Genomic DNA, 26,741 nt, shown 5'->3' on the forward strand with positions numbered 1-26,741 from the left:
TAATTGCGTCCGGTTTAGCAGTCATATGTCCCATTGATCAATTAAACAACCCAAGTAAACGACTTCTTAACTTCGAATGAGGTTTCTGCTCTGGAATCTTTGTTAGAATGGTTTGAATAGAAGGGTTTCCGAGAAGCTGTAGGAAGAACGTACCTGATATCTGCAGAGGAAGCCCCAACGAGTACAATGAAAACACCCTCTTCGGCGATCCATGCTGGTATCTCTGTATCATAGTATCCAACAGAATACTTGTCCAAAGTCAAGGTGGCATTCTTGGTCTCTCCTGGCTTCAAGAACACCTTGTCGAAAGCTTGCAGCTCCTTCTCCGGTCGTGGCAATCGAGACTTCTCGTCGTGGATGTATCCTTGGACGATTTCAGCACCTTCCATGGATCCACTGTTTGTGATTGGAATTGTGACGGTGATCCTGTCGGGCTCGAAGAGAATGTTGCTGCTAATTGTCGGTTTGCCGTATGTGAAGGTTGTGTAAGAAAGGCCATGGCCAAAGGGGAAGAGAGGTGCAATCTTCATGCTCTCATAGTGGCGGTATCCAATGTAGATTCCTTCGCCATAGACCACTTTCATGTTCTCACCAGGCCAGTTGCGGAATGTTGGGTTATCTTCGAGCCTCCTTGGAAATGTGGTCTGCGAAGTTGTTAGAAATATGAGCCTGGAATTAGGCAGAATATACGTACTGGAAGCTTTCCGCTCGGGTTCTTGAACCCAAAGAGAACGTCAGCCAAGGCATTTCCAGCTTCTTGCCCTTGGTACCATCCTTGGATAATTGCAGGAACGCGATCTGCCCAAGGCATCGTTACTGGCGATCCAGATTGATTGACTACGATCGTTCTTGGGTTTGCTTCCAGGACCGCATCGATGAGACGATCTTGACTACCATCTTTTGGCAGATCCATCGTCTTTCGATCGTAACCTTCTGACTCCCATTCTCCATCCAATCCCACGATCACGATCGCAACATCTGAAGCTTTTGCGGCGTCCACGGCTTCCTTCAGGTAGTCCTTCTTATCCTCCTCCTTGTAGCCTATCCGTACTCCGCCATACTCGTGTGTTTTACCTTCCAATTTTTGCCTTCGCATTGGTCGCACCTCGTTAGTCATCTCGGCGAGCAATTCAATGGGCTTTCCGGCCTCTAGTTGAACGTCAAAAAGAATTTGTTGAGAGTCTCCAAACATGGCCTCGCCCTTTTCTGTCCAATTCCAAACGTCAACCTTCAACTTGCCGTTGACGAAAAGTCTGCCAGCCCCAACACTCGAGAAACTTATTGTATGTAGGCCGGTGGCTCTTGGTGTCAAGAATGTCTTTGCACGACAAGACCATACTTTGCCCACTTCAAGCGGCACGGAATCCCACATGAAGAGATCAGTATTTGTCCTTATCTGGCGTACCGTTGGTTCCCCCTCGAATTTGTCTCCAATCCAGAATTCCAAAGCGACGCCTTTCCCCCCTGTGCAAGTCGTGCAATAATCGGCGGCTAGTGGCAGCCATTTATATGTATGGCACCCGGGAGCATATTGTACCTGCGTTCCAGGGACTGCCTTGATACTTTCCAAGGGAAGGGTGCTGTAATAGGGGTTGAGACTGGCGCTTCCCCCACCACCAGCTATTGCTCGATTGGCATTGGGCCCGATAACAGCAATCTTTTTCTGAGACGGCTTGATTGGCAGAAGGTTTCCAGCGTTCTTCAGTAGAGCCAAACCTTCAACTCCTGCCTTTCGAATCAATTGACGGGTCTCTTCTCGATCATCTTCTCGCTCCGCTGGCTCAGGCGACAAATTATTCCCTTTCGTCCGCTCGACAAAGTATAGTATATTCGCAGCAGCTTTCTCGATAGCCTGCCTGCTTATCTCGCCTTTTGTAACAGCTTTCAAAGTTTCGGCTCCACGCCATTTTGTTCCTACTGGCATCTCAATATCACACCCTGCCTCTATAGCTTCCACGGATGAATTGACTCCGCCCCAATCAGACATTACCATTCTGCGATTCCGAAGTTAGCAGAAGAAACATGAAATCATGGGATTCCTAACCCATCGTATTGCCATTCTTTTCGTAATATGTCTTTCAATGTATGCTCGTTCATATCTGCATGGACGCCATTAACCAAATTGTAAGACGACATCACAGCCCATGGATTTGCTTCCCGAATTGCGATCTCAAACGGTCGGAGATACAGTTCACGAAGGGGACGCTCTTGAATTATCGAGTCGATATGGAATCTTTCCGTTTCTTGTTCATTCCCGACAAAGTCTGGCGTGGGTGGCAATTAGTGACTGACACGTGACTATGGCTTGACGACAATCTACTCACGTTTGATCGTTGCAGCAACACCTTTTCCTTGTAGGCCATTGATATATGACGCAGCAAGCTTTCCAGTCAAATATGGATCCTCTGAGAATGATTCGAAGTTTCGTCCACCAAGGGGTCCACGGTGCAAGCAAACGGTTGGTGCCAATAGTACTTGAGCTGACCTTGCTTTTGCTTCATCTGCGAGATGCTGACCGACACTAAAGAGGATGTTCTTGTTCCAAGTTGCGGCTAAGGAGACCCCGCAAGGAAACAGGGCGGCCTGTAAATGATCATTAGAACTGTTTGTCTGACATTCAGCCATTGATATCGAACCTTTGTCCCCGCCTTGAATATTGCCCCACGAGCGCCGTTCGGGCCATCGCTGGTCTTGAAAGCCGGTATTCCTTTCTCTGGAATCGACTTCGACCTCCAAAAATCGGCTGCCGTTAATAGAGAGACCTGAATATTGTCAACATAAAATTGTTCTTCGGACAGGGGACAGGTCAGAGGAGTGCCTTACCTGTTCCTCCAACGACAGTGACGCAGCCAATTCCCTGGCATCTGCTCTCTTATCGTCCGTTTGAGTCAGAGTCAGACTCTTGCTAGTTGGGCTGTCTGGTGGTGAAAGTTCCGAGCTTGGCGGAGTACCTGTGTCTGCGCTAGAACGATCTTCGTCGAAGACACTGTCCGTCGAATCCGACGATATCGTCCTGGAAGCCATGAGGTAGAGTTCTGGCCACAATATCACACGCTTTTTGTATCGAACCTCGTATCACAACTTCTTGCACACTGGAGGAGCTGTTTTGCAACACAGAACAGGCTAGATGTGGCGAATTGTGGCTAGAGCTCTCAACGACCGTCGACTGTGAACAAGAGACGGTACACTTCAAAAAAGATTCCAGAGTTACGACGAGCTGGGAAGGAGCTTCCTAAATACAATTGATATTGAATGGGATTAGAGAGTGACAAAGTACGGGATCAGGTGCCCAGGTGCAATATCTCTAACCGATGTTTAAGCGGATAAAGAAGCCACACTTCCGCGTGTAGAGAGACAGCAAAAGCAAGATGAGACGAGAATTATGGGGACAGCACATTTTGAAGGCGCCACGGCTGAATGGGAAGGACACTACGGAATTTGGGTTTATGAGTATGCTGAGGAATTGGTGTTGGTAGGCCGGCGACTCACAGCCTCCACTGACAGGCTACTGCTACGCCCAGGATAGGTGCGAAGAGAGCCACACGGAGCCAGCCGAGCCAGCCGACCAACTTACGTGTACTCCGTAGGACAGGCCACAGTGCAGGCAGGAAGGCACTCCGGCAGCGCAAGCAGGCCAACTGCGGGTGGTGGTTGATAGCGCAACCAGCTGGGCCAATGTGTGGGGGCGACGGAGGCGACGGGGCGCGGCAGGGCTCGCTGGGAGTGAGTCGACTCAGTCGAGTGACGACAGCGTTAATTATTGCGAGCTCCAACGGTTTGGGCGGACCGTGACTGCGAGCCTCTCGACCTGGCGAGCGAAAAACACGACGGAAACTTTCCTTGTCGGTGGGGCCGGGAGATGGAGATGGCGGAGGGACCTCGGTAGTGGCAATCAGCAAGTAATGAGGAACTGGCAATGCTCGACCGACTGTCCGGAAGAGAGCCATCTCGAGGCTCAACGCTCAGGAAGCCGCATTGCTGTATGCCGGCCTGCACTGCTCATCTCGGGGGCCTAAAGCCATCTCTCTCGTGTACAGTAGCCGATTTGGGAGGCGGGAATTTGGGGGCGAAGTTGCAGCAAAGGCCAAAGGCCAAAGGCCTAGTCCGGCGACGGAATACCGTGCAGATGGTGTGCATTGCAGATCCAGCAAGTCGCGTGGGCTCTCCAGTGACGCTCTCGATTCTCGAAGGGGGCCAGGGAGGGTCCTTGTGTCGAGGTTTGGCCGTAATTAGCATTCCGAACGGGCCTCCGGGCCGAAATCGCCTTCCCAGCCACGCCGTGGCAGAAATCGGTAACCTACGGGCTACAAAACCACCGGCACTTCAGCGAAGATGGAGGAGCGGAGCGAGATGCCAGGCGACGATTGCGCACCGTGGCGGAGCCGGCGTCTATGTTGCTCGAGTCGAGTCGGCCTGGTTGTGCTTCTGCAACGCCGTAGCTGCAGGTGAAGGTTTGCATTTGATGTTGCAATGTTGCGATGTTGGGATGTTTGAGTCGGATGAATTGAATTGAATTGAAATTGAGCGGAATGGAATTGGAGATGACGGTGTTTGGATCGCTCCACGGCCCGTGCACTTTCCCCTCCGCGCACTCGTTGGATTAGCGAGCCATCATCTGGGATCTTATCTAATCAGGGGAACTTGACACACCGACACGCTTGACAACAACCAACTGCATCTTTCACAGTTTCCCTTGTTCCGCCATCCAGCCAATTCCTCAGCGCTTCAACCATGATAGCCTCGCCGCCGCCAATCCATGCTGGAAGTCTACCTTAGAAGCGTTGCAAGCACACTATTCCATACAGAGATCTGCACCCGCGCTTGCAGCCATGGCTGAAACCTCGGATCATATCTCTCAGGCACCCCGCGCCCAAGGAGATGAGCCCCATCTCGGCCACCTCGACTCGGACGACTCGCCGGCGCGCGTATCCGGCGATATTGACAGAGACGCGCGTGAAGACACCGAGCTGGCGCGGTTAAGACGCAATTATAGCCGCGTTTCGTCCCACCGGCCCCAGGGTTCGAGCACCACATCCAAGAAGCCATCCGGCCCCTTGGAACGCTTCACTTATGTCGTCTCCGGGTTCTGGCGGCATCAGATCAGCATCACGGTTGAGCACCGTACGTGCCGCGACCATCTTGGTATGTCTTGCGAATCCTTCTCTCCCGCTCCTGCTCTTCAGATAAAGTAAACTCGTCAATTTCTGTCCTGCCTGATTGTGTTCTCGGTGGCCGATCCCGAACTGCCAGTGCATCACGTCACCTGGTATCTTGACAGCCTCGTTAATTTGCATGCTTCTGTATATTGGACGGTTGCCAAGACCCTGTTTTTATTCATTCATTAAAAAAGGCAGAGGCGAAAGCGGGATCACTCCCCGTGTCAAGTTCCTTACGTCCATCACCAGTGTTCTACACGATGCAATGGAGGTGTCACTAACATTCTGCAGCACTTGAAAGAACCTTTCTTTCTTATCTCAGGACCTCGTTGGCGCTATCCATGATTGGAGTAACTATCGCCCAACTCTTGCAAGTTTCCTCTTTAATTCTTTCTCTGGGATACATACTCATTCGTCACAGCCGCCTCCAACACGCGCCCCAGCCAAACGCACACTTTGGCTTCTTTGTTCTCGGGAAGCCTTTGTCGTGTATCTGTCAAGGAGCTGCAATCTATACTCTCGCTATTGGATCCTTTCGGACCTGGAGGTCCCAAAATGCAATGGTCAGGGGGAAAGCGATATCTGGAGGCTTCGAGATAGTCCTATTAGCAGGGGGGGTGTTCCTCGTGAGTTTTATCAAGTTGTTCTAAATTTAGGTTGATCTTTGACTCATGTCTCTGCTTAGTTGTTGACACTTTTCCTGGCCCTCTTGATAACAATCGACATTGAGAAGGAGAACCTGGGTTGAGCAAATCCCAATAATCTAATGTATCGATAGGCATCACGAGCCGACCGAGCTCTGATAACGAATCCCACTTTGCCAGAAAGTGCCGAGCAAAAGGTCATGATTGGAAGGTTTTTCTCGGCACGGTGGGCACTATAACCGCCATGTGGCTGATACCCGGCTAAGACGAAGGCATCTTTGAGTGTACATGCGTATCCCACATGCCACCAAACGATATTGAACAATATTCACACCCCCGGCGAACATACCGGAAAGTTTCCAGAAGATACGATCTGGGTTGGGGAGGTCAAGAGGAAATGTTGGATTGTGTATCTAGCTCCCTAGATCGAGGAAATCCAGGATATTGCCTCCTCCATTCTTGCGTGCCTTTCAAACGGATCAGTACCTTTCATGTATTCGAATTAGTGCCAAAAGTCACATCTTATGATCAATGTGCCGCCAGTTTAAACCGTGCCGATCACCCCAAGTTGTCCTACTGGCAAAGAACATGAACTTAAAAGAACATTACAAGTTGCCACCGTGCACAATTTGTAACAAGTCAGAAAGACTCAATTGGCATGATGCATTTCAGGGTGACCTCATGTATAAGGACTTCATGGAACGAACATTGGCAAAGTTCAGCATTCGAATCTTCCCATGAATCCAGGACGTTCGAAAGACTTCAATGCCTGAGAGCCTTAAAAAAGACTAAAACCACAATTTGGCACCCCGCTTAATTCTGGACTCCTTCCCTTCTCGGTACTTAAATTCTTATCTGTTATCTTTCTATCTGATCTTTCAGACTCTGAGCAAACTTTGGAAGTGATCGCATCCACATCATATCTCCTTTTGTCACGTGATTCTCGTTCGCTTACGCAGTAAGAAAAATCGTCTTCTTAAGAGGGCAACATGATCGGCAAATCAAACCACACAATCCCAATCCGCGCATCGCCATGGACTTCTCCTCTTTTCTAGGCACACCAATGTACAGCTTCTTTGTCATCACTTGAAGCCGGCCACTTGGGCGTGAGGCGCTCTTATATGGATCATTCTTTGCCATCTTAAAAGGTTGATCATTGACTTTCGTATCCCGAGCGCTCGCTCTTCGATATCCGAGAAAAGGTGGCGAGGATTGGCAGGCGCCCGATAACGAACGACGCCTCCTCATTTCGAGCCGCAAAGTACGAAGTCCCTCAGGGACAACGACATCAACAACCTCACAACAGACCATTTGACTATCGGGGCGCGAGCCTCAACGTCTTCAAGATGGCGTGGTCAAAGTCAACGCGGATCACAATAATGCTCGCCATCGATGCTGCCTTCTTCGTCCTTGAATTGGGAGTGGGGCTTTTCGTTGGATCATTGGCATTGATGGCCGACGCTTTCCATATGGTTCGCATGAGAGCACGAGCCGTGAATGCAAGAGAAAAACTAATGTGTGCTTAGTTGAATGATATCATATCGTTGGTCGTCGGACTGTGGGCTGTGAAAGCTGCGTCGAAGTCATCAACGGATAAATACACATTCGGGGTCAGTTGGAAGAATGAGAGTATAAGGAACACAAGCTAAACGACTACAGTGGCTACGGGCAGAAATTCTAGGAGCTTTTTTCAATGCTGTGTTCTTAATCGCACTCTGCATGTCAATCGTCCTCGAAGCTGTCACACGTCTCATTGACCCTCCCGAAATCAGCAACCCGAAGCTTATTCTTATTGTTGGATCCTTAGGCCTAGCTTCCAACTTGGCAGGATTTCTGGTTCTTGGAGGACATGGTCACTCTCATGGCGGAGAGGGACACGAGCACTCCCATGGCGACGAAGTAAGAGCAGCGGAGGAAGGTCACAGCCACGAACATAGTGACCACAGCCATGATGCTCAAGGACATACAGCTGAGGAGGCTATTGAACACGCTGGCCATGCTGGTGAGGTCTTTCCAGAGGCTGTCGTTGCGAAAATGAAGTCCAAATCAGCCCAACAACTCCGATTTACTACTGCCGATGAAGCTCCCAGCCCATCGAAAGATAGCACTGGTTCCTTGGGCAGATCTGCCAGTCGAACATCTTCAAGGAAATATGGAAGAAGAAGAACAAGCAGCATTGGCCGCTTCACCAACATCAATGATATCAGCATTCATCCAGCGAGCTTCAGACAAAATATCATTGCGGCGAGCAGACCACCGCTTGACGGAATTGACAGTGGAGATAACACTGCATCAGAAGAAGAAGCAGTCGAGGACGAGGACGATCCCAACGAGAACTCTCCTCTATTACGCGCATCTAATGGGAAGCAAAACGGAAATGGGATTTGCGCAAGTAATGACCAAATCAACCCCGCGGATCATCCAAGACACGAATCATGGCATGTGGGTCACCGTCACAACAAGCCGAAGAAGGCTTCAAAAGGAGGTCATGGTCACAGCCACGGAGATATGGGAATGAATGCTATGATCCTACACGTTATTGGTGATGCTTTGGGCAACATCGGAGTCATCGTCTCTGCGCTTATCATCTGGCTCACCGCTTGGTCCGGACGATTCTACGCTGATCCAGCCGTCTCGCTTTTCATCACAATCATCATTCTGAAGTCCACGATTCCTTTAACTTCAGCCACCGCCAAGATCCTTCTTCAGGCAACCCCTGACCATATTGATGTCAACGACATCAAGGAAGATATTCAAGAACTTCCTGGTGTTATCAGCTGTCACCATGTTCACGTCTGGCAACTGAGCGATACGCAGATCGTCGCATCGATGCATATTCAATGCGAGTTCCCTATCAGCGAAGCGGGAGGTGAGAAATATATGGACTTAGCAAAGGCTGTCAGAAAGTGCTTGCATGCGTATGGCATTCACAGTGCGACCATTCAGCCAGAATTCTGTCTCGACAAGGACCACGATCATAACGTTGAGAGACCAGGAGGTGTAGTTGGCCTTGATGGCATCGTGGGCCAAGCGAGATGTGGACTCGACGACGACTCTTGTTTATTAGAGTGCGTGGATGATTGTGCAGGAAAAGGTTGCTGTTCTCCCAAAGCTGTAGAGTCTCAGCACGAACATTCAGATCATGATGGACACTCTCATTAGATTTCATTTTATTCATTGGGCAGAAAACAAGGGAAAATGAGTATGATAGAGCAATTAGCACATATGGCTATTGGCAGAGGCGTTTTGGAGCGTCCTATTGTAGCTTGCAGAGCTACTTGCTTTTGATGGGGTACCACAAGCCGCTGTATATTAATGGTGCTTGTAACTAGCAGTAGACCATGTGTAGATGATGGAGATGGTCGGTATGCACATACCCCATTGTCCAGAAACCTCCCATGCTCTTAAAAAAGCTTTTTTCGTTGGGTGAAGTCATCACTCCCTATCCATCTTCCACCAATCATCCGTCTCTCTATCATCCATCTCCCCTCCCCCTCCTCCCTCCTCTACTTGTTCGGCGCAACATCTACACCCACTGATTAGCCTCTCTTCCGTCCCCTTTGCATTCTCAAACTCACTAAACTGGAAATGAATAATATCCCCATCCTGCACGACATATTTGCCTCCCTCCTGGCGATATTTCCCCGCTGCCTTAATCGGCGCCATACTCTTCGCGCCGTCACACAGATCGTGGCAATCAGCATAAGCAACGACCTCGGCTTTGATGAAACCGCGTTCGAAATCCGTGTGGATAGCGCCTGCGGCTTGAGGCGCGAGACACCCGCGCGGAGCAGCGGATTTCTTTCTCGCCGGCTGTGAAGTAGTATTGGAGGCCGAGTTTTGTGAACCCTGGTTTCATTTTTTTTATGTCAGAGGCTTTGATCGAGATGGAAGGGAAAGACAGGGAGGAGGCAAGTACAGTACCTTCGGTTATTATCTTCTTCAGCCTGCTTTTCACCTTGCCCTCCCCCAGGAATGTCTTCAAAGCATCAGGATCATTGCGCAGCGAATACGCTTTCTCTTCAAACTCAATAGAGAACGGGATGACATCCCTAGGGAGTCCCGCAGTGAGAGGTTACCCATGCGGCGATCGAGGGCAGGTATTTGGATTTCTGGCGCAGGTAGTCTTTCATTGTGAGGTTAACAAGGTAGATTGTTGGTTTGGTTGTTATGAGGGACATCTTTTCATCCAAGGTACTGATTAGTGAGAGTAGAATGAGGAGGAGATGGGAAGGAAGTGCCTTCTCGTTGATGAGCTCGATTTCTGCAGTTGTCCAGACGCCGTCTCGGACGGGCTGGTCTTGTTCTAACATCTTTGCTTTCGTTAGGTGATGTTTGAAGGCAAGGGGGGTCAAATGAGTCCTTACCGCTTTGATCTTGGCTACTGTGCTGGGAAATAGGGGGTTCATTTTGAATTTCCCGCCAGCTTTGCGGACGACTGCTTCTTCGGAGGTGATGGCTTTGGCGAGGATATCTACTCCTATCAGCACGTCTCTATATCTCTCGACTCGTGGTTTGCGGTACTTACCCAGGTCCTTCTTACACAGCTCACTCTGGATAGTATCTACCCACCACACCAACCATTAAAATTAAACAGGAGAAGAACAGCAGATAAACTTGCTCAAATCTCTGACAGGGTCGATCGAATCATCGACGTGCAGCACCTCGTCGTTGTCAAAGGCGCGAACGATGTGGAACATCCCATCTACGGCTTGGATATGTGAGAGGAAAGCGTTTCCGAGACCTTCGCCTTGGGATGCGCCTTTGATGAGACCCGCAATGTCTGTTACTTGCAGGTAGGCTGGATACATGGAAGGTGGCTTCCAGAGACCGCAGAGGAAGTCCTCTTGAGATATCAGCTCTATTGGCTATACTTTTACAACTCGTATTCATTCAGAACTCTCCATGACTCAACATCTTATTATGATACAAACCCCGTTCTCCCAAATACTTCATCTTATTTCCATCGCAAGACTTCCAAAATCTCAAAACGGGATCCCGAAATTTACATATCGAATATCTGGTACAGCACACCTCGCCTCATTCGGTTCTATAGTACAGAAAGGATAGCTCTCTGCAGCTGCACTCTGCTCCGTCAGCAGATTGAACAACGAGCTCTTCCCCACATTTGGCAAGCCCACACATCCCATCTTGAGATTCTTCCTGACACGGCCGAAGGCGACAACATTGTTCTTCGTCTCTTCGACTCCTCTCTTAGGTGGCATGTTTGACGATGAGATGAGATTGAAAGAAGTTTAAGTTTAAGTCTGAGAATGTGAGAAAATGTGAAAATGTGAAAATCGTACGATTTTGTGATTTTGAAAAGGTGCAGATTTTGGATGAAATATGTGGGGAGCGGAGCGGCGGGGTGGAGCGGGAACTGCCCCCTTTTCTGTAAGCGAGCGCCCAAAAAACATGCAAAAAAATCGATTACAAACCACCATCATTGTCGTTTCAAAATGGCAAAAGAAATCCAGAAGGAGCAAGAAACTTGGCTTGCGCTCAGTTTACTTGTGGCAGAACACCCTCTAATCGATCAATGCCGTCCAATGTTAATTCATTTTCATAAGGCTTAATAGTCGGTCTCCCTTCTCTGCTCGCGTCGCTTAGCGAACAGAGAAAGGAGATCGACTATTACATTAAGCATGCTAGAACATGCTTAATTGCTTAACATCTTTGCAAGTGAATTAATATACGACTACTTTCAAGGTTCTATGCACGGGTACTGCTCCTGCTTATCGGGAAAAGCCGGCACTTGGCAAAGCCCGATAGTGGGCAAACAACTCCCTTTTCGAGAGGCGATACGTGATTTACTGTGATTGAGAATGTATGGCAAACATATACGATTAATAAGTTGAGGCAACGGGCATTATGTGTCCTTTTTTCTGGATTCGAACATCTGGTGAGGTCTAAGCCTTAAAGCTCCGCTCGACGACGCTCAACTTGTAGATCATTCAACTTTGAGGTTGGGAAGGCACACCCAAGTTACTTACTTTTTTCCGCGTTCTATATCACTCAAGATCTAGGGATAAAGTCTGCAATCGTTGACTTAAGGTGTGAGAGCACGAAAGTCTCCTCGTCCTTCATACAATGTCAGATTGCATAGTAAGTTCGTCGCATTTGCTCTACCAACTGCATCGAGCTATTTTTTTCTCGTAAAGAATCATAAAGGCCATCGCAAAGATCGTTTCTCATTTCCCATGTCCCGAATACCGATCACCTTATTGCCAGTTCAGACCCCTTTACAAGAACTTGCTAGCAAGTCCCATCAAGCCGGACGCACCGCCTCCCTGGCTCTGCATGTACATCTTTAAAGCCATCTCTCCAGCTTGCTGAACAGCAGATTCTTTGGATGCCCCAGAAGCAACATTACCCTGCGAAGACTGGCTATCAAACAGCTTGCTTGCTTGAGCCATTGCCATACCAACGAAGGCATTCTGAGAATTTCCGCTTGCAGAGTTGCCACTTCCACCACCAGTGAACATCTTCAACGCTTGCATGGCAGCAGCAGAACCCATTGAACCGGAGCCTTGCACATTGAGAGTCAGCAATCATTTCAGAATGTCCCGGCAGCCATCTGAACAAAATCCGGGAAACCAGGTGTTCTTACTAGCTTGTTGGTCGCCACCGCCTCCTCCGCCGAAGAACTGCTGATGAGATTGGACAGCATCTGTGAACGGTAAGCGATTGCCCATACATCAAGAGAAGAATGCCCTATACGTTGCTCATCAATTGGCTGGTTTCCAATGTTATGCTTGTTCTGACCAAGTTGGCTCAAGACGCCAGAGAAGAGTCCAGAGTCGCCTGAATCTCCTGCGTGTTGTTGAGCGTGATGAGCTGCGCTGGACAGATCATCGTCATCGCTGCCTCCATAGCCTCCGCCTCCACCGTAGCTTGTTGTTCAGTCAGTCTTTTGTACAATCGTGCTCATGTGGGTAGATCTTACTTGCCGCCCTGTGGCATGTTACCTGATGAGAGTTAGCAAGTGCCCGATGTGGATTATTTTGGGAGAACTGGGACAATGTCTTGGTAGACTTACCCCCTCCACCATAACCCCCCTGATTGCCTTGCTGTCTGCCTCCTCCATAGCCACCTTCCTGTCTGCCTCCTCCATAACCACCTTCCTGTCTACCTCCACCATAGCCACCCTGTTGCTGTCCGCCTCCATAGTTATCCTGGCCGCCTCCATAACCACCTTCCTGTCTACCTCCACCATAGCCACCCTGTTGCTGTCCACCTCCATAGTTATCCTGGCCTCCTCCATATTCTCCCCGACCACCTCCACGTCGCTCCTCGCCACCGCCATAATTGTTTCCGCCTCCATAGCCGCCTTGCTGGTCGTCGTTGTAGCTCATCTGAAACGCCTGTTAGCGGGGTACTCAACTGATCTCAATGGAACATTGATGAAGCCGAAGCTCTTGTTTACCTTGGCAGAGATGTACGTACCTTGATGTTTGAATGGATGCGAAGCTGGAAAGCTCTTGGAAGATTTTGTTTGTACTGATAGGTTTGGAGCACAATTGATTGAGAAGAGTTCAAGGAGGAGGGGAGTGGTTGCAGATGACGCAGCTATAGTGGGTCATTATTCCTCGCTTATTGAAACCCCTGACGAATGACGCTAGCAGGAGTGACCACCCTATTTCTTTTTTTGCCTGTATGTGCTGGCAGTGCGATGCTATCCTAAGCATTCGAATGATCAGTTGTACGAGCCAATCTTGGTACAACTTGTTCCTTGCAGCTCGAGAACCCCTTGAAGAGCTGACATGGCCTCAAGCTTCCTTGCAAGAAGCTCTGCATGAGTTATTTTTAGGTTCCGGTTTGAGGAGAACTTGGAATCGGGAGAGGCCTTCAGGCATACTTTGCTATTAAGCTAGAGTGTATCTGTTTAATTTGGTTGCTTTGGGTTCTGACTGTGCTTTCCCATTTGAGATGTCTCGCTCCACGTATAAAGCGGGCTACTGGTCAAACAGTGTCTAGTGAGATGGTTCACTCAGATGTGAACTTCAGCGTTGGGTCGAGGAGAGAAATCTGAGATTGTAAGATCTTATATTAATTATTATTTCTCTAGTCAGCGCTGTCTATTTCTAAAGAAATCGCTGTACCTATCCACCAACGCCATGCTGTGCTATGCAACCCCAATATGAAACTAGTGCGCTCATTTAGACCCAGATCTACCATCAAACCCATATCATACACCTTACCAGAGTTTGTTTCTCAAGCACTTCAAACCCTTGACACAGTCCTCGACACCGTCCCTCTTGAGACAGTTCTTCGAATGGCAAGTCTATCCAACTCCCTCAAACTCGGAGAAATACTCTCAATATCTGCTCCGCTCTCAGGATCGGCCTCGCGAGTATTTCCTTGGTAACCCTGCGCCGTCTTATGCTCCTGATCAAGGGAGTACTTCTTCGTCCAAAGACTAGCCACCAAACCCACAGCACTCAGCGCACACATCACAATCCAGATCGTCTTCAAAGAATCGGCGTAGGCTAATACCAGCTGCGTCTTCTCGACTCCTTCGCTCATTCTGTTGATGATGCCGACCAGAGCGGTGGCATCCTTGCTGTACTCTCCAGCCAGAGGAGCAAGCAATGGGTAAGACATAAGCTTTTGCTTGATCTGGTTCTGGAAGATGACACCACCGAGTGCAACACCGAGCGATTGACCGATGACACGGATGAAGCTGTAAAATGCTGCGGCATGACCTGCGTCCTGAGGGCGACCAGCTGCTTGGATAGCGAGTGCCATTGCTGGAAAGAGCATTCCCGTTCCGATTGAGACGGAGAAGTTGAGAAAGACCCATTGGACTATGGTTGTGTCGGGGCCAAGGAGGACGAGTAGGCCAGCTCCGAAGGTGGTCATTGCCCAGCCGGTCCATATCGCCCACCTATAGCGACCTGTCTTTGCGCAGACAATACCGACTATCACACTCATTGCTGATGGTTGTTAGTATATTCGTGGCAAAAAATGGCGGAGGGACTTACGAGCAACGAAGGTTGTTTCTGGCAGGATTGCAACGCCGGAGATAATTGGTGTGTAGCCCTTGACTGCCTCATAGTAAAGGGGAAGGAAGTACAGTAAGCACCAAAGGACGATGCCATGAAGAATGGTCTCCATATAGGTGACAAGCATCGTTGTATTGTTGAAGATACTGTACCGGATTATGGGTTCGATGTTGTTGCCTGGAAGAAGACCGCCCTCCGCATCGAAAGCCTTGCTCGAAAGTCTGCGTTCGTAGAATCCGAACGCAACGACGCCTGCGATGCCGATGAGAAGGGCTAGGTAACGAGGATGTCAGCAATTGCTCAATTGGGATTGTTTCGGGAGTGGACTTTGTCTTAGGAAAATCTCATGAAACAGTCGCAAATAGGAAAGGGTTTCTCCCCCAGCACCTACGGAAAAGTGTATGCCATGACGACCAGGGATACATGACGCCTCCCCACGTCAATGGGATTAAGAAGGAAACCATGGCTGCAATAAAGAAGGCAGAACCAAACCAATCGAATCTCCGTGCCTTCTCTAGCACTTTGCCGGGGGTCTGTGCGAGCTTAAGGAAGAGGGTGATGGCAACCGTTCCGAGTCCAATGATGGGGAGATTGATCCAGAAGATCCAGCGCCACGAAACACGCTGGGCGAAAGCGCCTCCCATCAAAGGGCCCGTTACGGATCCAATGGCCCACATAGAACCAAGGTATCCAAACCAAGCTAGAGGATGTCAGTTATGAAGTTTGATGGGGGAGAGGAAAACATACCTCCTCTAACAGAAAGAGGCACCAAATCCGTAACAAGGATTTCGCCCAGGGTCAAGATTCCACCGCCACCAATACCCTGAATACTTCTTCCAATGATCATCATTGTGAAGTTGTTTGCAACTGCAGCAACGATGGATCCAACAGCGAAGAAGAGGGCTGATGCGAGGACCAACTGTATCATACAGTCAGTGAATGATCCCAGCGTTGAATCATGATAGTAATACCTGTTTCCTACCGAATACATGGCTCAAGCCGGCAATAACTGGTTGAAAGACCGCCGAAGTGAGCAGGAATGACGTGCCGGACCAGAAAGCTTCAATAGCTGTTCCCTTCAACTTCTCGGTGATGATGGGAAGTGCGATACTCAACGAAGTGGCGTCGAGGGCTGCTGCGAGTGTAATAATACATATCGAGGTAAATGCCAGGAGGAAACCTCTTGAAGGTTTGAAAGCTGGGGTAGCTGCCTCAAGGGAAGGCATGTTTGTTGATTCCTTGTCGCCTGGGAGAGTTGCGTTGTCTGATGACGTGGGGGGGATCTCTATTGTTTTCTCGGCTGTGAGAGCCTCGTCTAAGTTAGGGTCCACCATGGTTGCTGTATGCCCCAAGGTTTGTTGTACAAAATGTTTTGTTATCGATGCAAGGGTTGAGAGACGGGGGTAGAGGATGATGGTGGTGACGGAGCAGGCCCGCAAGGGTTCGAGAAGTCGAAGTCAGATATACAATTGCCTTTTGTAGTCCTGTGAATTGACAAAATAAGATGGTGATGGTGATGATTCACTAGAACCTCAACTTCGAGGTCCCTTCTTATAATAAGAGACGCGGAGAGAAAAAAGCAGCGATAACCAAGAGTCAAAGGAGGTAACCCACTCTTAGCAACCATAAACCCGAGTGCGAGTGCAAATTGCCTTGTGATTGCCTTGCAACGGGTCGGACTCCATAAAGTCGGGACAAAGTTGCAAGATGAAAACTGGAGTTAAAAATTCCATGTCTGGCTGATAGGCTTGAAATGCTCGCGAATGCGAAGCGGGCGAGACTTTCTCTTCTTTTGGCGGAGGGATGTTGTGCCGGTCGAGCAGGAGCCAACCATCGTCCTCAAATAGATTAGTAACCATCATCTCGGCTACTTTGTTTTTATTCAGCCAGCCCGAGGCCGACGCGGTGCAACATCCCCCCGGACTCCAGGACTCCACCCACGTAATGCTCGGCCGTACCGAATGCGAACAAGGCTGCGAGGTTGGCTACAGCCAACATCAATGAAACAGGGACCAGAGGTTCAGTAAATCGATTACCTCGGCAGTAGCGAATCTCAGCAAGGCTACGAGGCTGGCTGGGAGTCAAGAATCAATGTGCCAGCTTCAATAGCCCGTCAACATGACCAGATTTGGACTTCGTCCTCCGTGCCCATTCAATTTCGAGGATCTAGCAGTACCAGCCGTCTCGATCCTCATTATCTTCCTGGCCTACACATCTCAGTACCTCTTCTACTACATCGAGCCTGGCCCCTTAACGAAGACAGAGGCAATATGGTTCAACGTCCTCGTGCTCGGCATATGGTTGTGCTACGATCGTGCATGCTCTGTTGATCCAGGCCCAAAAGGATGGGTTGACAAAACGATTAGAGCTGCAGATGACAGTGGGGACGAGGCTATAGACATAGCCAACTTGATCCTGAAAGGGAGACTACGGTGGTGCAAGAAATGCGATGCTGCAAAGCCTCCACGAGCACATCATTGCAGAAAATGTGGACGGTACTTCCACCTCCTCGCATTTCCCAGTAAACACTCTGCTAATGATTACTGGAACAGATGTATCCCCAAAATGGACCACCACTGCCCCTGGACCACAAACTGCGTCTCACACACCACATTCCCCCACTTTCTCCGCTTCGTCCTATACGCCGTGATCAGCATGTCTATACTAACCTACCACCTCTTCATCCGCGCCTCTGCCCTCTTCTCTAACCGCAACCTACCCGCCTACCTCGGTCCCCCCACCTGGGCAATGGCTCACCTCCTCGTACTCATACTCGTCAACTCCATCACCCTCTTCGCACTATCCATCCTCTTAGTGCGAGCAGTATACAGCTTAGCAATAAACACAACAATGATCGAGAGCTGGGAGATAGAGCGACATGAAGCGCTCGTTGAACGAGCCAGGAAGACGGGAGGTTGGGTCTACGGCAACGGAGGGCAGAAAGTGCGTATCGAGCACCAGGAATTCCCATACGATATCGGGATCTGGAAGAATCTTGTCCAAGGGATGGGGACGGCGAATGTGCTTGCTTGGTTCTTACCTTTTGGTGGGAACCCGAGTATTGATAGTGCGGCGACGTTTGAGGTTAATGGTTTCGAGGATGAGGGTAAGGTTTGGCCGCCTCCGGATCCTGATAAGTTGCCGAGAGTTAAGAGGAAGGTGGATGAGCAGGTGGACGTTGGGACTGTGGGGGATGTTGAGGCGTTTAAGAGGCGACAGCGAGAAGATTACCAGCGTAGGCTGGAGCAAAGTTTGGATGTCGATGACGAGCAAGATGAGTATGAGAGTGAAGTAGAAGAAGGAATTGATGGGGAAGAGGGTTGGACGAACGCCGAAGGGGATAGACTCCGGGATTTCGGTGTTGATGAAAACGCAGAGCTACTTGCTGAGGAAGATGTACCACTAGGAGAGTTGTTGCGTCGACGGAAAGCTAGAGCTTTTACCTGAACTTCTAGAAGAAGTATATAACCTTGGGAATTGGCTTGCGGTGGATGAGAAAAGCAGCATCAATCTTCCTTCAACGTACATGGTCAATATGAACATTAAAGGGAGACATTATTTGAATGTTCCCAAACTTCATAGACAAGCGGTGGCGAAAGGAGACTTTGAATGTACCACAAACCGAGGGGTTTTTGTTAGGGGAGGTGTCTGAAATTGTCCAAGTTTGACTTGAGACTTTCAAAATTGGGTGCCGCCTTTTAATCCACCACGAGGTTAGGTTAAAGTTCGGAATCAGAATATGAATGAACCGGACCACGATTAAAAAAAAATTAGATTATAGAAAGCACAATCTTCAAAGTCCGAGAGAGTCATGAAAGGTAATTCATTGCAAGCCATGTAGCATCGTGCTCACATCCAGCATATGTATCAACGCTGCAATACAGCAAACTTATCCCATCAATGCCATAGAATTATCATGCCATTACATCTGCGTTCTCCCTAACCATGAAAAATAGCCTCTCAAGTAAACTCCCTATCTCAGCAACTGATCAATAGCACCCTGGACACTACCACCAGATCGTCTTAACGCCGCTACATTCTGGTCAAAGTCGTAGAAGCCCATATCGTTCAGCTGTCTTAGTTGGTCGGCATATCTCTCCTCAGGCGGTCTGTTGTCGGCGGGTGGAGGAGGACTCGCGGCACCCCCGGCACCTCCGGCACCTCCTCCGAATGCAGCGAATGGATTTTGGCCGCCGAAGAGATCGTTGAATTGACCGCTCGCTGCCATTTGTTGTGCTTGTGCCATCATCTCCGGCGTAATACCTTGAGGCATCGGGAATGGGAATGCACCTCCTGCTCCTGGGGTACCAAACAGAGATCCGAAGGGGTTCGCTGCATTTGCGGGTGCATTATTGCCTGCTCCTGGTGTACCTTGTCCTGGTGTGCCTTGGCCAGCAGATGCTGGTGGAGGTGGGCTTTGCGTGGGTGTTGTACCTGGCATACCTTGGCCGCCGAAGAGTGCTGCAAATGGGTTTGCTCCCCCTGGACCCGCTGCGAAGGGATTGAATGGTGTGGTTGCGTTTGGGTTGCTGCCGGCGGCTCCAGCTGGTGTGGTATCTGTGACCCCTGGTGCTGGGAAAGCAGCTGCTCCTCCACCACCTCCCATCAATCGTCTCAGTTGCGCAGCTTGCCTAATTGCCTCTGGGTTGGTCATCATACGTCTAAACTCGGGCGACTGCAACATTTCTCGGGCATGCGGGTTGTCTCGCAGACCTGGGGCTGACTGGATCATCATATCGATCATGGCGGGGTTGTTGAGAGCTTCGTTCAGGGTTTGTTGCAAGTTAGGATCCTCGAGCATGGAAGCAATAGCATCTTCACTGGGGGGAGCGCCCATCTGAATATCATTAGTATAATCTTCCATATTTTCCTGAACGATGGGTTCAACTCACACCACCATCCGCACCGAACATTTCCGCTCCTGGGAGACCCATATGGCCAGCGTACCGAGCACCTGTCAAACCAGCCAGAGGGTTGTTCGCAGTGCCAGCCGCCATGTTAGTTGGGACGCCTGGCGCAGCGCGAGCTGCAGAGCCAGTTGCTGAAGGAGAAGAGGGGGCAGGATTTTGCGCGGCATTGCTGGGAGCACTCTTGACCATATGTACAGTATTGCCCGCCTTGATCTTGTACGTGCTCAACGGTTCCGGGTCCTTCATAACTCGACCAGAGTAAATCAGGCGCATCCTATCTACGGACACGTTCTCGAAACTCTCTCCCGAGAGCTTGGTCTTGAGATCGAAGACGGTGGCGCTCTCTGCCATAGTGACCGTGTGTTGGCCTTCGCTGGAGGTCTTGACCTTGAAGGTCACCTCGGTGTCGGGGACCGGAGCGTCGTCTGTAGACATCTCGTGTTCTTCCACGGCCAGTCGGTGGACTGTGGACGAATGTTCTGCGAAGAGTGGGCAGATTGAGAGCTCGTCGAGAGCAAAGCTGGATGTGGAGTTGGAATTGCAGTTGCAGTTGCCGTTGCAGTTGATTTATCGAGATAGCGAGGCGGCTGCGTAGATGACGAAGGAGCCTTGTCGCCAAGCAAGGGTCTCGTTGATCCTCAGAAGATGGACAATCAAAACAATTCGAGGTGAATTCTGCAAATTAAAATTTGAGAAGTGTTATTTCCATTTCCTCGATAACTGGTTTCTCAATCTTCCAGAATCACGAGTACATTGAATTTGGATGAGCTGCTGGGCTCTTGATGATTCAAACGAATCTCAACACAAGCTTCCATTTCCGTCGACCGCCTTCTCAAGCCACAATTTCAAATATCTTGGGCTGTTTTGAGTCAACAATGCTCACAAGAAAGTTCTTGCCCCAGTCAGTACAATCAAGTGGACTCTATCAAGTGATATGTCGCCCGATCATTTATGAATCTGCTTTGAGGAGCAAGGCAAGTCATGATTGAGAAGGCTACACGTGATGGATTTCGTACCCAGTTCCAGTTCAGCCTCGGCTCGATTTCCCCGCCATGGGACTTTCCGAGCTGCAGTATCTCGGTTCAGCTTTGTCTTTCCTATTCCTCTTCCAAATACCTTCTCAATTCCCATTCATTTATGACAGATTTGCTCTTCCTAACTACTCTCAATTGATCCAATAAAGCTTCAAAATGCGTGGAATACAAGTCAAAGAATACGTCAAGGCAAGTAAGCTCCTCCCCACCAGCCACTTCTAACCTCCAAATCAGGGTCCATCAGACCTCAAAGTCACTGAATTGCCCGACCCAGTCCCCGCAAAAGACCAATACCTAATAGGAATCCACGCCTCCGCAACCAATTTCTTCGACCTCCTCCAGATCGCCGGAAAATACCAACATCAACCAACTCTCCCATGGATCTCGGGCTCCGAATTCGCCGGCGTGGTCATCTCCGTCCCTTCCTCACTCCCAAATGGCAGAACACCAAAGTATAGAATTGGAGATAGGGTATTCGGCGCTTCACAAGGGGGATACGCAACGAAGGTAGCCGCCCGAGAAGAGACGCTGAAACCCGTGCCGAGAGGATGGAGTTTCTTCGAAGCAGCAGGCCTGTTTGTTACTGCGCCTACGAGCTACGGTGCTTTGGTCACTCGAGCGAATATCAAGGCTGGTGATTGGGTTCTTGTCCATGCTGCCGCCGGCGGAGTTGGTCTTGCTGCAGTTCAAATTGCCAAAGCTTTCGGTGCAACAGTCGTTGCTACGGCGGGTACAAAACATAAGCTCGATGTAGCGAAGTCATTTGGTGCGGATTATGCCATTGATTATACGGATCCTAAATGGCCGGATCAGGTTAAGAAGTTGACGCCAAAGGGGAGAGGTGTGGACATTGTATTTGATCCTGTGGGCATGATTGATAAAAGTACGAAGTGTATTAGGTGGAATGGGAGGTTACTTGTTATTGGGTTTGCAGGAGGAGCAATTGAGAAGATGCCATTGAATAAGGTATTATTGAAGAACATCAGTATTGTGGGGTTGCACTGGGGAGCATATGCCATCAACGAGCCCGAGATGGTGGAGCCCGTTTGGCAGGGGCTTTTCAAGCTCATTGATGAAGGGAAATTCAGGGGAACGGTATTTACGGATAAAGAATTCGTGGGCTTGGAGAGTGTTCCTGATGCTCTGAAGTCTTTGGGTAGTAGAGGGACCTGGGGAAAGGTCGTTGTCAAGGTTCCTCAAGAGGGACAGAGCAAACTGTAAGATATGGTTGATACATGAGATATGCCATTTTGGATTCAATATTCCTCGGACTCTGGAGCAAAGTACAGCACAGGCGAATAAATATTAAATGGACTACGGTTAGTCTCTGATACGCACTCCCACATGCCTCTGCGAGCTCGTGGTCCTATTTGCGTCGTTAGAGTACGGAAACCGCGCTACCACGAGTACTGATATGCAGATCTCTGTTTCTCTTCCTTGGGAAGCCTAGCCCTCGGACACGACTGCACTGGGCAGGGATACGTTTTGGCATCGTGTCTGCCGTGCTTCTCTGCTTCTTGGCGGTAGAGACTGGCTTTGTCGCCGAACGCAAGTCCGTTGCATCCCTGTTCTTGACAAGCATATGGCTTAGTGTGTCTGTCTTGAATACTGTTTGCGGAGAAGTCATACGCCGTTTCTGGACGAGGTCAAAAGTATCACTAAACGAGGGAACTTCGTGATAGAAGAGCGATAAACACTCTTCACAATTGAATCGCTCTCTGCAGAGGGTCAGCTTTATCACCCTCTCGCCCAATAGGGAACACTTTGGGTAGCCATCCTGCAAGTCGACGGCTGGCTGGATAGGAGTCTTCCAATGATATTGCAAGTTAATCTGTCAAAATCAATAGTGCTTTTGTGGCTAATCTGGTGGCAAACGGACGCTGCGCGTGATTTGGTCGCCGCCAATCCGGCACGCAGTATAAAAAAACAAATGGAAGGGTAAGGTGGAGGATACACGCAAAGCAGCAATATCCAAAAGCAAAAAAGAGCTATAAGCCAATGGGGTCGAGGTTGACCCAATGACCCTCAATGTTGAGAACCAGTCGGCTTGTACTATTCGGTACGCTTGGCACTTGCCGACCACCCCAACATAACAAGCTAACCCCCAAGACGGCTATGTGATAGCCTGGTGCACTCTCTGCCTTTCCCTTTTGTTCTGCTATTGCTATCATTTAATTAGCTCCCGACTCCTCTCTATCGGGTCGAGGATAGAAGGGCAACGAAAGCTTAAATCGTCTGACAAAGTTGATACTTAACTGTTAAATTTCTAAGAGATAAGGCTCAACTACCGTACGGCACTTTCCTGCCAGGATTTGAATTTGGTGTGTGTCTAGATCTTGATGCTTGCAGCATTGTGAGATATGAGGGAGTTGATCATTGGTCGTAGTCTGTGATGGAATCAAGAGTGAGACGGAAGTTGCCTCCTATCAAAATGAGTGCTTTACCGAGGGGCGTCTCTGGCAACGACGGCGACGGAGGCTAAACGATCAAGTACTTATCATATAAGATTCCATCCGATTTTCATGTGAGGATTTTGTTTTATTTCGCGCCTTTCTATCGTCTTTGTCGACAGTGAAGCTAATTTTCACTATGGTTAAAGACAGAACTATTAGGTAAAGCTACCATCATAGTACAAGAACTCGGATATTACGTATGCTGAAAAGCATGTGTCGTGTAGTCGTTGGTTACAATACGTCGAAGGATGAAAAGAGCAGAGTAGGATCTTGGATGACAGTTTTTGTGGTACACTGGCAGATGTAGTCGTTACACATACTCCCATTAACCCAAAAGGCAAAATATATTACATATTGCTTTATCCTATTTTGTTAAAAATGACGGCTAGAAATGATTCATATGACGAAGATTCTGCCTATTTCATATTTGGTACCGATTTCTCTCTTTGGCTGCCAGACTGGAGTTTCAGGCTCAATCACGCCACACTTCACATGTAAAAGGAACGCAGAAGTTTAGGATAAGTGCTAGATATCTCCCAGCCTAACTATGGTATGCCGATTGTGGTTATTTAGCACCAAATTTACAGAAATATCTCCTCCCATCCAACCATCCACTCCTTACTCAATACAGAACACCTTCGCTACCAAAAGATGCTGCATCTGCCATTCATCGTCAATATATAGATAGGAATAGGAAACCGCCGAACTACAAGATGAAGATGGTTCTCTTTTCTCAATTCTTGGTCTAAAAATGTTCTTTCCAGAACGAGAAGTTGACCTCGCGCGAAGTTGCTGCCTTACACGCTTTATTGATCTCTCTCGCTGCTACGTTGGGTCCTGGGTCATGTTAGTATGTGAGGCACGGGTAGGGCCGGAAGGGACATACCACAGAAGTAAACACCAACGTTCGTCTTCATGTCGCCCTCGAGTCCACCTAGATATGTACGATCCAGGATACCTTCCCTCATGCCGGTGAACAGCTTGTGGAAATCCGGGCGACCGAAGTTTGTCCGGGACTTCAGCTAAGTCAGGGGATCTACGTCCGCGCCGACGCTGTTGAGCACGATGTTTTGTGTGGTGTCGAGGTCAAGTTTTTGTGTGAGGTAGGTGTGGATGCGCAAGAACTCGTTGCCATTGTTGCCGGGGGTGTTGGCTGCCTCTTGGCTCTGAGCTTCGAGAGAAGAAAGGAGAACTTGGAACCATTCAAAGGAGGTGGTATCTTTGCAGACCCAGATGAATTCGACACGGCGGAGACGGGTAGGTGGGTTTGGTCCGTTGCGCATATGCCAGATGTTCTTGAGGATGGCAGCCCAAGGGGTGACACCGATACCTGTGCCGATGAGAACGGCGATCTCGTTATTAAAGACATCTTCAGCGGGAGCTCCATAAGGTCCATCGATGCGAAGTTCGGGCATCTGTTGTCCGTTCTGGAGTGCAACCTCGTACATGCCCATGGGGTCAACACCGTCGTAGAGCTTGGCTTGAGCGTTGCCCGCTCCTAGAGCATCACCAAGCTGGCGAGTGAAGTCACCGACTTGTCGGACGTGGACGGAGATATAAGGGTCGAATGGGCAAGATGTGATGGTGAAGGGATGCCATTGCGTTTTTGACACTGAGGGAACGTTCAGGAAGAGCCACTGTCCCGCCTTATACTTCATCGATGGCTTCTTGAATTGAATCTCCATGGCATCTATAGACAGTCAGTTTTGGGTCATTAATCAGATGCTTAGGTGTACTGACCATATGGATGGCGCACGACTCTGACGATCTTCGTCTCTCTTCTTGATCTGACCTCTCTGTACACACGTTCCATGAAGTAGAGTCCACCTCCCCATAGCTCCCAACGCCAACCCTCATAACCAATGCAGTGAGCCCAGAAATTCGTCGAGTCAAATGGCGAGAACGGTTGAACAGTGTCGCGAACGAAGCATCCAGTGGCATGGGTGTAGAGTCCGAGCAAGAATGGAATGAAGAGATGATGAGTGTACCAGAAGGTCTCGAAAGATTGCTGACGAATCTTGTGGTGGGCGGTAGTATACATGAGAAGCATGCAAAGGCACATAATATGGCCGGTGATGCCTCCAGCTTCTGTGTAATGAATCTGGACAGCAGTGACCTTTCGAATTTGTGTTCTTTCAACATTGAAGAAGCTGCTTTGGTTAGCACGTAGCTCATGCGAAAGGCGAAATGACATACTTGACATAATGGGCGGAGACGTGGATAATGGTGTAGATCAGCATAGAATATGCAACCTGTCGATGGAACCATTGCGATTCATCAAGCGGCAAGAACTTGACCTTAGGTCTGATGTATCTCAGGATATTCCGACACATGGGGAGCAGAATCATGGCACCATCCACAGAAAGAACGAGGCCAGCACCACGTGACATCCAGACGGAGAATGTGAGTGTATTCAGCCCCGCAAGCCTGGGATCCTCTTGTTGTTTTTTCCTATCCTCGATCAACATTTATCGGGGCGCTTCCTCAAAGGACGTTACGTACCATCCCAGCACAAAAAGGCCAATGTGCCCACCGTGGAAGAGAATATTGAACAACAACTTCGCCCCCCGAGTCTGTTTCTTGAATTCCTGGAAGAATCCCATACTGACGGTGCCTGTTGCACAACCTTCTCTGAAACCCCAAGTATTAAGTGTCGACCAGCGACAGTATCGCCGTGTAGACGCAGTCGTCGATATATAAGCGTAGTTGGGGAACGAGTGGCGGTGCCTCTGAAATCCACACCGGAATATTAAAGATTGTAATCGATCCGCCGAACTGAAGGAATGGACGTCCACCAAGAAAGAAAGAACTGAACCAGCAGGAGGCGAAGGTTATGAAGATTGAAGGTGAAAAGCTTATTTTCTACCTCGCCACGCACTGGAAGAGAAAAAAAGCTCAGGGGTTTTGGGCGGAGGAGAGTTGATAAAGGCTGGCCTTCTCAGGCGGATCCTTCTCGCTTATCTGTCCCGTGCGCCAGACTGGGAGTACCAGACGGTTTGGAGCTCGAGCGGCGTTCTATGCGGGGCGGATCAATGAATTCGGATATCATCAGTCCCATGAAACCAAGCAGTCTTCCTTCGGAGGCTCAGAGAGCAATCTTTCTTCGCTTGAGGAGGTCACGGCCGCGGATGACATGCCATCTGAGCTTGAACGGGCTGTGGCTGGTCGGGATTGCAGTTGTGTCGAAGATCAGACGTAGCAGAGAGTTTCGAGGCTTGGTAGCCCAGTATCAGATCAATCCGATAACAGATAATCAGGCGCGGGTGATCGTTTCGCAGGGAAGCTGAGCGGTGTCAAAAGAGGCCTAATTGTCGTGGGAGGGAGCTTGAGACGCTTGTTGCATCAAGACCTTGCCCGCATTGACAAGCGAGAGCTGGGCCCACCTGCCAAATGATCCAAATCTAATCCGATGTTTGAGGTCTCCAAGGAGGCGCACAGACGGCGGCAAGAGGGGGGGATGGCGTGAGTGACGATAGAATCGTACGATGTCGAGGTGGTGTTGATATAAGATGGGCAGATTTCTCGTTGCAAAGAAGCAG

The 26,741-nt window shown here is 49.4% G+C and overlaps 10 protein-coding genes across 10 annotated transcripts; 4 read left to right on the plus strand and 6 right to left on the minus strand.

Annotated features, from left to right (window-relative positions):
* Window positions 1-41: 41 nt before the first annotated feature.
* On the minus strand, window positions 42-3,024 carry K444DRAFT_526995 (glycoside hydrolase family 3 protein; the record flags this gene model as incomplete). The annotated part of the gene is made up of 7 exons (XM_024874598.1): window positions 42-90; window positions 154-644; window positions 695-1,994; window positions 2,045-2,264; window positions 2,325-2,583; window positions 2,637-2,762; window positions 2,824-3,024. 7 exons carry the CDS (start codon window positions 3,022-3,024, stop codon window positions 42-44), a joined length of 2,646 nt encoding a protein of 881 aa, XP_024738455.1.
* A 1,613-nt stretch (window positions 3,025-4,637) lies between these two features.
* Window positions 4,638-5,954, plus strand: K444DRAFT_373295 (uncharacterized protein). The gene is made up of 3 exons (XM_024872291.1): window positions 4,638-5,121; window positions 5,448-5,526; window positions 5,578-5,954. Exons 1-3 carry the CDS (start codon window positions 4,830-4,832, stop codon window positions 5,804-5,806), a joined length of 600 nt encoding a protein of 199 aa, XP_024738456.1. The 5' UTR covers window positions 4,638-4,829; the 3' UTR covers window positions 5,807-5,954.
* Window positions 5,955-6,800: 846 nt separating this feature from the next.
* Window positions 6,801-9,242, plus strand: K444DRAFT_587730 (cation efflux protein). Its single transcript, XM_024878032.1, has 3 exons — window positions 6,801-7,272; window positions 7,327-7,410; window positions 7,460-9,242. Exons 1-3 carry the CDS (start codon window positions 7,147-7,149, stop codon window positions 8,960-8,962), a joined length of 1,713 nt encoding a protein of 570 aa, XP_024738457.1. The 5' UTR covers window positions 6,801-7,146; the 3' UTR covers window positions 8,963-9,242.
* On the minus strand, window positions 9,017-11,025 carry K444DRAFT_652245 (uncharacterized protein; the record flags this gene model as incomplete). The annotated part of the gene is made up of 8 exons (XM_024885776.1): window positions 9,017-9,105; window positions 9,379-9,613; window positions 9,720-9,827; window positions 9,880-10,095; window positions 10,186-10,274; window positions 10,329-10,364; window positions 10,422-10,644; window positions 10,810-11,025. 8 exons carry the CDS (start codon window positions 11,023-11,025, stop codon window positions 9,017-9,019), a joined length of 1,212 nt encoding a protein of 403 aa, XP_024738458.1.
* A 778-nt stretch (window positions 11,026-11,803) lies between these two features.
* K444DRAFT_662600 (uncharacterized protein) lies at window positions 11,804-13,155 on the minus strand (the record flags this gene model as incomplete). Its single annotated transcript, XM_024886723.1, has 5 exons — window positions 11,804-12,329; window positions 12,411-12,470; window positions 12,521-12,693; window positions 12,747-12,768; window positions 12,840-13,155. The coding sequence occupies 5 exons, from the start codon at window positions 13,153-13,155 to the stop codon at window positions 12,043-12,045; spliced, it is 858 nt and encodes a 285-aa protein (XP_024738459.1). The 3' UTR covers window positions 11,804-12,042.
* Window positions 13,156-13,828: 673 nt separating this feature from the next.
* On the minus strand, window positions 13,829-16,468 carry K444DRAFT_611810 (MFS general substrate transporter). Its single transcript, XM_024880013.1, has 5 exons — window positions 15,777-16,468; window positions 15,553-15,724; window positions 15,197-15,505; window positions 14,785-15,078; window positions 13,829-14,736 (listed from the first exon to the last, which is right to left on the minus strand). The coding sequence occupies exons 1-5, from the start codon at window positions 16,137-16,139 to the stop codon at window positions 14,024-14,026; spliced, it is 1,851 nt and encodes a 616-aa protein (XP_024738460.1). The 5' UTR covers window positions 16,140-16,468; the 3' UTR covers window positions 13,829-14,023.
* Window positions 16,469-16,923: 455 nt separating this feature from the next.
* On the plus strand, window positions 16,924-18,252 carry K444DRAFT_525937 (palmitoyltransferase pfa4; the record flags this gene model as incomplete). The annotated part of the gene is made up of 2 exons (XM_024874501.1): window positions 16,924-17,300; window positions 17,358-18,252. 2 exons carry the CDS (start codon window positions 16,924-16,926, stop codon window positions 18,250-18,252), a joined length of 1,272 nt encoding a protein of 423 aa, XP_024738461.1.
* A 526-nt stretch (window positions 18,253-18,778) lies between these two features.
* On the minus strand, window positions 18,779-20,150 carry K444DRAFT_526874 (uncharacterized protein; the record flags this gene model as incomplete). Its single annotated transcript, XM_024874583.1, has 2 exons — window positions 18,779-19,642; window positions 19,698-20,150. 2 exons carry the CDS (start codon window positions 20,148-20,150, stop codon window positions 18,779-18,781), a joined length of 1,317 nt encoding a protein of 438 aa, XP_024738462.1.
* Window positions 20,151-20,822: 672 nt separating this feature from the next.
* On the plus strand, window positions 20,823-22,068 carry K444DRAFT_587741 (zinc-binding alcohol dehydrogenase-like protein). The gene is made up of 2 exons (XM_024878033.1): window positions 20,823-20,938; window positions 20,984-22,068. The coding sequence occupies exons 1-2, from the start codon at window positions 20,906-20,908 to the stop codon at window positions 21,968-21,970; spliced, it is 1,020 nt and encodes a 339-aa protein (XP_024738463.1). The 5' UTR covers window positions 20,823-20,905; the 3' UTR covers window positions 21,971-22,068.
* Window positions 22,069-23,947: 1,879 nt separating this feature from the next.
* On the minus strand, window positions 23,948-25,805 carry K444DRAFT_642575 (uncharacterized protein; the record flags this gene model as incomplete). The annotated part of the gene is made up of 6 exons (XM_024884754.1): window positions 23,948-24,039; window positions 24,089-24,224; window positions 24,255-24,892; window positions 24,943-25,352; window positions 25,399-25,653; window positions 25,705-25,805. The coding sequence occupies 6 exons, from the start codon at window positions 25,803-25,805 to the stop codon at window positions 23,948-23,950; spliced, it is 1,632 nt and encodes a 543-aa protein (XP_024738464.1).
* Window positions 25,806-26,741: the final 936 nt, after the last annotated feature.

This window comes from Hyaloscypha bicolor, assembly GCF_002865645.1.
Source record: "Hyaloscypha bicolor E unplaced genomic scaffold K444scaffold_56, whole genome shotgun sequence".
In the NCBI taxonomy this organism is placed as follows: Eukaryota; Fungi; Ascomycota; class Leotiomycetes; order Helotiales; family Hyaloscyphaceae; genus Hyaloscypha; species Hyaloscypha bicolor.